At 33.2% G+C, this 11,881-nt stretch overlaps 2 protein-coding genes across 2 annotated transcripts; both read left to right on the plus strand.

Annotated features, from left to right (window-relative positions):
- Positions 1-9,016: 9,016 nt before the first annotated feature.
- LOC114170557 (senescence-specific cysteine protease SAG39-like) lies at positions 9,017-10,322 on the plus strand. The gene is made up of 2 exons (XM_028056061.1): positions 9,017-9,567; positions 9,652-10,322. Exons 1-2 carry the CDS (start codon positions 9,129-9,131, stop codon positions 10,242-10,244), a joined length of 1,032 nt encoding a protein of 343 aa, XP_027911862.1. The 5' UTR covers positions 9,017-9,128; the 3' UTR covers positions 10,245-10,322.
- Positions 10,323-10,502: 180 nt separating this feature from the next.
- LOC114170307 lies at positions 10,503-11,462 on the plus strand. Its single transcript, XM_028055789.1, has 3 exons — positions 10,503-10,655; positions 10,758-10,802; positions 11,065-11,462. Exons 1-3 carry the CDS (start codon positions 10,503-10,505, stop codon positions 11,449-11,451), a joined length of 585 nt encoding a protein of 194 aa, XP_027911590.1. The 3' UTR covers positions 11,452-11,462.
- The last annotated feature ends 419 nt before the right edge of the window (positions 11,463-11,881 follow it).

The raw sequence follows: 11,881 nt of genomic DNA on the forward strand, positions 1-11,881 counted from the left end.
ATTTGTTACACTATAGGTTTTAGAGTGTACATTTCTAATTAAAATACATATTTATATTGCATGTTTCAGAGTACCCATTTATACAACAAATTTTGTGTTTTGAAAATCATTTGTAGTATTTTCTAACAATTTTTGTTAGTTTTCCTTAACTAATATTGTAATTGAATTTAAATTTTAATGTGTATATTTATTATACTTTCATATAAATTTGGTTATTTATATTTAACTTGTTAATTAAATGAGTGTTATATATATATATTTTTGTATAACTAAATATAGATAAACAAATACAGTCGATGAAAATAATTGTGGTTGAAAAAATATATATGAATGTACAAATGTTAAATGAGTAGAAAAATAATATTAATAATTTAAAAATCTATAGTACTTTATAAAGGTTCAAAACCTATGATAATTTATAGAAGTTCTGAAAGTGAAAGTAATTATTTTACGGAGGTTCTGAAACTCATGTATGTTATGAAAATTTCAAAACAAACGATAGTTAACCGGAGTTCTAAACTTGTTGAACTTATCAAAGGTTTTAAAACCCGTGTTAAATACAAGAAGATAAGAAAATTCAACTATTGATTGACATTTTTTGGGGTTCATAAAAATCTTGACGAACACATTTCCCAAAGATGGTTTAACGGAAGAAATTGAAATTCCAAGTAAATAATTTAGTAGAGGTTTTAATTATGGGTAATGTAAAATCAAACCTATATTAAAACCAATTTTTTCTTGTATCGAATGACTAAGACGTGGCAAAAAAAAAAATAAACAAAAACAATAATAATAATAATAATAAATTGAAAATATTAGGAACTAACTTATATGTGACGTGTATCAAGACAACGTTAACTTAATTAAATCATTTTGTCAAATACAATGACATAATCCAACGAAATAAAAACTAGGAAACCTAATAGAATATTTCCTACGAATAAGTGGAAAGTCTCTTTAGTGTTGCTTTTATGCATAAGCAAATTTGGAACAATTTTTTCTTACTTTTGCTAATATTATCATTTAATTGTTCTCCGATTATTAGGATTTTATTGTCGATGTATTTTCTATTTATTTATTATATTAGATTTCAATCCAACATAAATTTTGTCTACAAATTATTATCATTAAATAACTATCTGTTAAATACTAATAAATTGAAAATACTACAAACTAATTGATATGTTATGATGCACCGATACTTCAACTTGAGTCACGTATGTATTCATGTTTGACATGTATCCGTATCCGATACTCTAGGATACCTTATTGATACTTATCAATAGAGTATCTAATTTACAAAGTCGTAGTACAAGAAAATCTTTGAATAATAATCAATTTTAGTAACAAAAATAATTAGTTACTATATAGAGACCAATTTAAGTATCAATTTAAAAACTAAAAATTATTGGCAACTAAAATAGTTCCAAAAAATTATAATTAGTCTTTAAATTGATTATTAAAATAATATTTATTATGAATTGATTTTTAAATTAGTAACTAACATCAATTACCAAGATTTTGACTACCAAAATAATTGGTCACTAACATTAGTTACAAAGATTTTCACTACCAAAATAATTAGTCTATAAATTGGTCTCTAATTAGGAAATTGGTCTCTAATATATTTTTGGTTACTAAAATTGGTCATAATTTAAGAGTTTTCCTACAATGGTACTCATATGATGGCAAAAATTTATATTTGTTATGTTGATAACTTTAGTACATATAATTTTAATTTGGATTAACACAATAACAATCATATATTTATTATATTTTTAAGAATTATTGTACCAATTTTTCAATATTCATATATAACGTATCTATCACGTATCGTATCCTATTATTTTCAAAATAAACATATCGACGTATCGGATACGCGATACACGTATCGTATTTGTGCATCATAGTTGATATGTAGCGTGTATTAACATGACATTAACGTTAATCTATAAACAATGACCTAATTAAATTATTTTGACAAATATGATTACATAATTAAAGGAAATAAAAACTAGTAACCTAATAGAAATATTACCTACGAATAAGAGGATAAAAAAGAATTTTAGCCTCCATCAAAATGTATGTAAAATGTCTCTTTAGTGTTGCTTTTATACATAAGCAAATTTGGAACAATTTTTGCTAATATTATCCTTTAATTGTTCTCCTATTAATTAGGATTTTGTTTTCGATGTCTTTTTTATTTATTTACGATATTATAGATTTCAATCAACACAAATTTAGTCCACACATTATTATTATTATTATTATTATTATTATTATTATTATTATTATTAGATAACTATAAGTTAAATGCTACTAATAAATTGAAAATACTTTGAATTAACTAATATGTGATGTGTATTAACACAGCGTTAACGTTAATTTAATAAAAATAATATAATTAGATCATTTTGATAAATACGATGACATAATTGAACGAAATAAAAAATAAGAACCTAATAGAATATTTCCTAAAAATAAGAGGATTAAAAAAGAATTTTATCGTCTATCAAAATGTATGTAAAAAGTATCTTTAGTGTTGCTTTTATACATAAGCAAATTTAGAACAATTTTTTCTTATTTTTGCTACTATTAGCTTTTGATTGTTCTCCGATTAATTAGGATTTTGTTTTCGATGTCTTTTCTATTTATTTATGATATTAGATTTCAATCCAACATAAATTTAGTCTACACATTATTATTATTAAATAACAGTTAAATACTACTAACTCCCTCTATTTTGTTATTCATATTAAAAAAAATTAAACCAAAATATGATCACTTAAAACTGTCACATGATTTATTTTTAAACATATCAGATTTTGTAAAACTGTAATCAATGATCATTGATGATTTAATGAGTAAGCATTAATACTTAAATTGATGATTATTTATTTTTCATATTTTCTTATAAAATAAACCATTCCGTTTAATACGTATCATAGAGTCGATAAACACAAACAAGATCAAGTACTTACAGTTTACAGTTTATTCATATACACCTGTGCTCATTAGCCAATCCCAACAGGATCTGGAAGAGATTAAAGTAACTTACATTTTAAGATGCAGGCAAAAAAGTCTGAAATTAATTAAGAAACTTTAATACTTACACGTCTAAATTAAATTAAAACGTCTAAAAAAATAATACGCTTTACTCAATTTATAAGGGAATAAGTTGGGACTTGCGTCACATTTACAAGTTAATTAACTAGTAAGAAGAACAAATTAACTTGTGTAATTAAACCTACTACTTGAATTTTGTCTTGTTATTCTTCGGCTTGGCGATGGCGTACACTATTAGACTTGATTAATTACTATATCGAATAAAAGATCATTCTGCTATATACTTATGTATAAAAGATAGGAAAATGATACCCTGACTCCATATTCTAACCCCTTATTTGCCTCCATGATGTGGCATGCATAGGTGGATTTTATTTTTTAAATTAAAATTAATTTTATTAAACCATTTTACATTCAAACGTGGCTTTTAGTGGAGGAGTTGAACAAATTCTCTTTTCTCCCGCACACTCACTCGAAGAGAAACTTCTCACCCCCTTCTCTCCGCACAGTCGCCGTTTGTCTTCTCACCGGTAAGGAGTGGTTCTAGATGGCGAAGGGTTTTCTAGTCGAAAATTTGAACATTTTTCCTTTCTCCCCCGCACTCACTGGTAGTTTCTCTTCTCACCCCCTTCTGTCGTCGCAGTCGTAGTTTCTCTTGTCACAAGCAACGACAACGATTTTTGGAGTGGTTCGTCTGGCGAAGGAAGATAGCAGAAGACGTTGAGCACAAAAGATAGCACAGTGTGGCGGAATCTCTGTGGCGGCTAAACCTTGAAAGGCTTAGGGTTTGCGGACGATGGGGTTTGTTGACAACGGGATTTGTTCACGACGGGGCTTTATTGACGACGGGCGTTTGCTATGAAAGGGAGGGCGTTTGCTGTGAAAGGGAGTTGTGACGAAGCGTTTCCTCCATTGTTCAACCATTGTTTTCAAAGGTTGCAGTTCTACGAAGGACGGGGTTTGTAGGAGATTGGAGGTATGACGATTTTTTTTCTATTTGTTGTCTTAGGGTTTGTTTTAGTGTTTAACAGAACCAAAGTTTTGATTTTTTGCATTTGAAGTAGATGATTGTTCATTGTTGGATTTACTTTGGATGTGAAATTAGTCGAAGTTGAAGTAGAAGTAACTTTCTAATCAACCAAGTACTAGTTTTCTGAATAGGTTGATTAAATCTGTCTTATTTTTTGTGTGATGACCTGTGTGCAAATAAGTGATGACCTGTGCTGCATTTTTTGCAATAATGTGATTTGACTCAATTTTTTGAACTCATACTATAGGAGTCAATACGTGTTTTTGGGGTGATTCACTTTGGTTAATATGTGTTGATTTGTAATAATTTCTTTCATGTGGTTTCATACCCAAGTGGGTTAAACATGTCTGATTTGTTGGTGATGACTTGTGTGCACCCAAGTGATGACTTGTGCTGCATTTTTTGCAATCATGTGGTATCACTCAATTTTTTGAACTTTCATATTATACTAGTCAATAATTGATTATGGGGTGATTCACTTTGGATAATCTGAGTTCATTTGTAATTATCTCGTTGACGTGGTTTCGTAGCCAAGTTGATTACACTTGTATGATGTATGGGTGATGACCTGTTTGCTCACAAGTGATGATCTGTGTTGAATTGTTTGGAAGCATGTGGTAAGACTCAATACTTGTTTATGGGATGATTAGCTTTGGGTAAACTGTGTTCATTTGTAATAATGTCTATCATGTGGTTTCATACTCAGGTTGATTAAACTTGTCTGATTTTTTGGTGAAAACTTGTGTCCACACAAGTGATGACCTCTGTTGCATTTTTGCAAGCATGTTATCAATCAATTTTTTTTATCTTTCTTGTTATACCAGTCAATACTTGTTTATGAGGTGATTTACTTTGGTGCATCTGATCAAGTTTCAGTTATATGTGCTCCTTTGTAGATATGTGTTTGGATGGTGTTTGGAGGTGGACAACGCATTGGAAATAAATTGTCCTTTGTTGATTGTTTAATGTCTTCAATTTTTAGGCTATTTATTTTTAACTTTTGTTTTTTTGTTGTTAATTTTAATTTTCATGATACTACGTGTTTGGAAGGATCTACTACATGTATGATATTAAACTTATTTTATCACTTTGATATCCATGTAATTCACTATCAGTTCAACAACAAAAGTTGATGATCTTAGTCCACACCTCCTATTTGATATTCATGTAATTCACTGTCAGTTAAACTTATTATATGATTATCTATGTACTATTAACTGTTAATCACTGATAAAGATTTTGCACACCTTGAAAATTTTTAATCTATGAAAAAGGATTTAGTATGAATCTCACTTACAGTCAATCATATAAATAGAGTAAAATATAATGTAGGATACTGCCCATGATGAAGGTATGGGGAAATTGTGGTACAAGTGGAACATAACGTACATGCCAACACTCACAATAATAAATGTTTATCAATCAAGTATTAAGTGCTGACCTACAATAGAAATTTTGCACACCTTCCAAATTCGTGGTCTCTGCTAACATATATTCAACGAATAAAAACCTTACCAAAGTAGGTGTGTGATAATTGATAAAAGAGCAAAAACATCATAACTCTGATAATTTTAAATACTTAATGAAATATAACACCTTAATTGCGTATATGAAACATATTGAACAACAACAAACTATGTGTGGGATAATTCATCCACAACTCCAACATGATATTCTTCTTATCTGTATTCAAATTATATGATAACTCAAGAACTATTAAGTAGTGATCTGGTCCAAAAATTTTACACATGTACAAAAAATCTGGCATGAAATTAGAGTAAACTTTTTTTGAACAACATCAATTTTGGTATGGGCTATTTAGTTTGCAAGTTGTGCATCACATATTATATATTAATCAGGTGTGTTATAATTGGTAAAACATTGAAGACATGATAACTCTCAGATTTTTAAATGTAGATCAATCATATATTAAGTGTTGACCTGTGAACAACATCTTGCACATAATTACTTATTTGTGATCTGTGTGGTAACCAATATTACTAAATTTCTGACCACATACATATTAACTGTTCACCTGCTATAAACTTTATTTGCACTCAATGAAAATTAGGATGAACAACATTCAGCTATAACTTCACATAAACCACTCAGAATTTCATAAATCAATCACTAAGCCAAACAAAAAAATTGTCATAAATCACTTCCACAAAGTCTAAACATAAAAAATACCAAAGCTAGCAATATAAATCCTAACTACAACAAACACAATGGTTTTCTAAATCAACTACTTATGGCGCTTGCTCCTACTAAATGTTGCAAAAGGAGTTCTTATTGCCATACTCTTGACACGCATCCGAGGACCATCCCTTCGTCGCACATACATGTTGCTCTGTTCGGATTCTTGTGCTTCCTGATTTGGAAAATGAACTTCTTCCACATGACCCCTCTCACCAAAATCGCCAAATTCAACAAAGCCCTTGAGGTGGTTGGAATTAGGTGTTTGCGAATCACCAACACTTGGTTCACCCAACTTAGAAAACTTCAGTTTGCCCTCGTGATGCTGGCGTTGGTTCTTCCTCTCAATCATCATTGCATTCAAGTCTACAAAGTTCTTTTTGCAATTCCCCTAACACACTTTCTTGATGTTCAACAGCTTTAATTAAGTCAACTATTTTAGTACCCTTATTTCGACATCCATATACCTCAAAACCTTCTTTAACGAAGGAATTGGTCAGCTCTTCTACAGAGGCAGCAACATCTGCAACAACCTGAAACAATTCACAACAACCTTCAATAAGTATAAATGACACATTTAAAAAAAAACCGTACAACAAAATACCCAACTTACAATGTTATTTGTCAAACTCCTTTTAATTACATTGTCCCCTGCTTTCATTTCCATCCAATGCAAGATTCTGGGAAACTTGGTCGTGCGCTGACAATCCTTTAAATTCGGAATCAAAAAATGGTTAAAAGACCATAACTGCCACAATTGTAATCAAAATCAGTCAAAACTCACAAACAAATATTTTAAAGTGATCAAACGAGTTTGAAATTAATTTAACATACACTACTTGTAACAAATAAACACATCCAGCTACATGGAAGTGTTTGGTACTTTGTTTCTCCTTCAAGAACAATTTAGCTTCACAAATACTGCCAACCAAATACTCATACACCACTCGACCCCAATTAAATTTCCCAATACTACCAAGGTCATCAACTACCACTCATGCACAAAAGACTTATCACATATGCAAAAAATGCAGCAGAGGTCAACACTTGAGTGCACACAAGTCATCACCAACAAATCAGACATGTTTAATCCACTTGGGTATGAAACCACATGAAAGAAATAATTACAAATCAATACATATTACCCATACTTAATCACCCCATAATCGACTATTGACTATTATGACATGAAAGATCAAAAAATTGAGTCATACCACATGCTTCCAAAAAATTCAACACAGATCATCACTTGTGAGCAAACAGGTCATCACCCATACATCATACAAGTGTAATCAACTTGGCTACGAAACCACATCAAAGAGATAATTACAAATGAACTCAGATTATCCAAAGTGAATCACCCAATAATCATTTATTGACTAATATAATATGGAAGTTCAAAAAATTGAGTGATACCACATGATTGCAAAAAATGCAGCACAGGTCATCACTTGGGTGCACACAAGTCATCACCAACAAATCAGACATGTTTAACCCACTTGGGTATGAAACCACATGAAAGAAATTATTACAAATCAACACATATTACCCAAAGTGAATCACCCCATAATCAACTATTGGTTGCTATAGTATGAGTTCAAAAAATTGAGTCAAACCACATTATTGCAAAAAATGCAGCACAAGTCATCACTTGTGAGCAAACAGGTCATCACAAAAAAATAAGACAGTTTTGATCAACCTAGTCAGAAAACTAGTATTCATGCACCTATCAAAGCACCAAAATCACAGAAACGAAAAAATAACCCAAACTTACCAACCTCCGCCTGAATCGAACAACGGAAAACACCAAAAACCCCTTTTTCTTCTTCGATTATAGTGTTGTGGTCATTCACCTGTACAAGATAGATGTTAAATTTGCCTTTAAAGAATGACTCAGTCGACTATGCAACCAAAAACAAAAAAAAATATCAGTTCCTTAACCAAAAAACCCACAACGACGATTTCAAAAAAAAAAACCACAAAACTGTTGGCATATTAGAGAACGAAAAAAAAATAGACCTACGAACCACGATGTTGAATCGAACAATGGAAAGCAACAAAAACCCTAACTCTGCGAGGTTCGTCTTCTCCCTTCTTCTTCGATTTCACTACAACACACGTCTTCTCCCTTTTTCTCCATTCTTCCTTTCTCCTTTCTTCCTTTTCCCTTTCTTTCTTTCTTTTCCCTTTCTTTGTTTTTGCTTGCTCTGCGCAAAGAAAACCTACTTTCTCACCCTCTCAATTTTCACGCCCACACCCACTCTCCAAAACGTCTTTCTATAAAAGAAGTTTTAATAAAAAATATAAAAGCCACGTCTGAATGTAAAATGGTTTTATAAAATTAATTTTAATTTAAAAAATAAAATCCACCTATGCATGCCACCTCATGGAGTCAAATAAGGGGTCAGAATATGGAGTCAGTTTATCAATTTCCTAAAAAATATATATTATAATTAGATTTGAAGATTCTAAGCTTTCGTTTGGTAATGCATTAACAATTTTCCTGTACAGTTGATAAAGCTTTCAAAGTTCCATTTTTTATTGGTCAGCTTTTCCAACACGCACAATCCTCTTGAGAGGTGAGAGGTAGTTTGGCAGTATGGTACATGGAAGCATCTGCGTTTGACAAACAATTTGTCCATAACAGCACAACAAGACTCTAATTACTAAGTATCTACAAGAAAGAGGTGCTTCGAGATTTAAGTTGGAAACTGAAAAACTAATTTAGAATTCAACGTTAACATGCCTATATAAACACCACAAACGATCCTCAATACCACTCCACAGCACATCTTTCACACACTTCCCTCAGCAACAAATACAGAAGCAAGTCACCATGGTTGCAAAAAATCAATTCTATCATATTTCACTGACATTGCTGTTCTGCATGGGATTCTGGGGTTTCCAAGTCACATGTCGCACTCTCCAAGATGTCTCCATGTATGAGAGGCATGAAGAATGGATGAGTCGTTATGGCATAGTGTACAAGGACCCTCAGGAAAGGGAAAAGCGTTTCAGAATATTCAAACAAAATGTGAAATACATCGAAGCCTCCAACAATGCTGCCAATAAACCTTACCAGCTAGGCACTAATCAATTTGCAGACCTCACCAACGAGGAGTTCGTAGCACGCAGAAATAGGTTCAAGGGCCACATGTGTTCCTCAATCATAAGATCAACCACTTTTAAATATGAAAATGTGACTGCAGTTCCTACCACAGTGGACTGGAGGCAAAAGGGTGCAGTAACACCCGTGAAGAACCAAGGTCAATGTGGTAAGCAAATGCTTCATTCTTCATTCACATTTCCAAGTCAAATTATAAACCCAATCATTATCTAACTATTAATTTATCTTGTAGGATGTTGTTGGGCGTTTTCCGCGGTTGCAGCAACTGAAGGAATTCATGCACTGACTACCGGAAAATTGATCTCTTTATCTGAACAAGAACTTGTTGATTGTGACACAAAAGGTGTGGACCAAGGTTGTGAGGGTGGTTTTATGGATGATGCTTTCAAATTCATCATTAAAAATCATGGACTGAACACTGAAGCCAATTACCCCTACAAGGGTGTTGATGGAAAATGCAATGCAAAGGCAGAAGCCATCGATGCTGCAACTATTACTGGCTACGAAGATGTCCCTGTTAACAACGAAAACGCCCTTCAGAAAGCTGTTGCCAATCAACCCGTATCTGTAGCCATTGATGCCAGTGGGTCAGACTTTCAATTTTACAAGAGTGGTGTCTTCACTGGATCTTGTGGAACTGAGTTGGATCACGGTGTCACTGCTGTAGGATATGGTATTAGTAATGATGGGGGCAAGTATTGGTTAGTTAAAAACTCGTGGGGAACAGAGTGGGGTGAAGAAGGCTACATTAGGATGCAAAGAGGTGTGGCTGCTCAAGAAGGACTCTGTGGCATAGCTATGATGGCATCTTATCCTACTGCATAATAATAAAATTTGAACACTATTATCTCTAAACTATGTTCTGTTGTGTATAACAGTGTGTTCTCTCATGAATCATTGTATTTGGACATATCACCAATGATGAAATGAAAACTATCTTGTGACTAAACATGTTAATTATGATGGTTCATAATTCATATCCGCTTTACTTTAACATGTGTAATTGTAACTAAGACTAATCTAGCGCGCGTTCAATCGTGATATAAAAGGGGACACTTTCCTCCCTCATTCTGTTTAGAAAGAATGGCAGAAGAATTACCATCCGCGATTCCGCAATCACAAGGAAGCTCCATGAAGAAACGGCCTTCGAAGAAAGACAAACTGTGGCTGGAGGACTATCTCCATCTCCTTCATTCTCACCAAACGCTTCACCTAACAATCAATCAACTTAACCAGGTTCCATTCATTCTGTGCATTTTTCAATTCTCATTTTCATTGTCAATTTTCTTTCGATACTCTGCATTTCATTGTTATTTTTTCTTCTTCCCACTACCACAGGTCATCCGCATTCACGGCTTCAAGAAAATCCACCACGCTCCCAAGGTTCTTTTCTCTATCAAGCTAACCTTGAGTTCCTTTCGGTTACTAACAATTTTTGCGGGAAAACGTTGACTATTTTCACCGTTTTCTCCTTAGTTTTTTATTCCTCAATTTCTTTTAAATTCAATGCGCTTTAAAATTAGAAGTTCTAGATTGCCTTGGTAGTTTAGGTCTCTGTCCGCAAATCTTCGAACAACAGAAGATAATTATCGAATAGGTTTTCGTTTTGAGAAATTGCAAAAATGTATCTCGATTCCATGAGCAGAAGGTGCTGGTGGAGGCGGTGGAGGCGGTGGATCTTGTGGATGTGCCGCGTTCTACCCTACGTGACAGCGTGTCGGCGTTTGCGGCGGTGGCACTGGAGGACGTGTTGGCGGATTTGGCAGAGCTGAAATGGCAAGAGTGCTGCGTAACCTCCGTCGAGAGAATCAGTTTCTCCGAAGGCAAGAGCGTGCTGCCTGCTTCCTCCGATGAGAGCTTCCGAGTCACAAGCAAGTCGAAGAGGATGGACGAAATCCGTGACCTAATCCCTGAAGATTTCCGGAGAAGCCTGAAACCGGCAAAAATGGTGCCGAAGCGTAAGAGGAGTAAGGTTCCCGCTCTCGACTCTGTTGCCTCAACTGTAGATTCCGCTTCTCTCGCATCCTGCTGAGTCATTGTATGAAATTGATCCATATATGAGTAAAACGTTAAATAGGAGAATGGATACGACACTAGATATGAATGAGTTCCAATGTCAGGATATTCTAAACGTGTCTCACCAAAATGGCAAGTGTTTTCCCTTTGAACTATTAGCCTGTCATTGCCATTTTACTTGCTTTCTATCTTCCACATTCTTTAGTAAAGCTTAGAAGTCAAAATAGTATGCAAGTATTTTAATACATATCATATGAACAAAGCATCACGTCTTTCATTTGCAAATATCTACATATTACAAATACGTATAATCTTCTGCGTATGAAAGTTACTCGTCAGAAAAAGGCAGCAAAATTGAAGTTGTAGATATAAACACCAGGATGACATGATTCTCACACTCGTACATAAAATAAATATGATATTACAATACTAGCTAATTACGTAGT

This window comes from Vigna unguiculata, chromosome 11 (genome assembly GCF_004118075.2).
Source record: "Vigna unguiculata cultivar IT97K-499-35 chromosome 11, ASM411807v1, whole genome shotgun sequence".
Lineage (NCBI taxonomy): Eukaryota > Viridiplantae > Streptophyta > Magnoliopsida > Fabales > Fabaceae > Vigna > Vigna unguiculata.

What these genes read in the sequence shown, in the direction of transcription:
- LOC114170557 (XM_028056061.1), top strand. Translation starts at nt 9,129, where the DNA reads ATGGTTGCAAAAAATCAATTCTATCATATTTCACTGACATTGCTGTTC. An exon ending in GAAGAACCAAGGTCAATGTG is followed by an intron (nt 9,568 to 9,651) that starts GTAAGCAAATGC and finishes TTTATCTTGTAG; the next exon opens with GATGTTGTTGGGCGTTTTCC.
- LOC114170307 (XM_028055789.1), top strand. Translation starts at nt 10,503, where the DNA reads ATGGCAGAAGAATTACCATCCGCGATTCCGCAATCACAAGGAAGCTCC. An exon ending in CAATCAATCAACTTAACCAG is followed by an intron (nt 10,656 to 10,757) that starts GTTCCATTCATT and finishes CCACTACCACAG; the next exon opens with GTCATCCGCATTCACGGCTT. An exon ending in AAATCCACCACGCTCCCAAG is followed by an intron (nt 10,803 to 11,064) that starts GTTCTTTTCTCT and finishes TTCCATGAGCAG; the next exon opens with AAGGTGCTGGTGGAGGCGGT.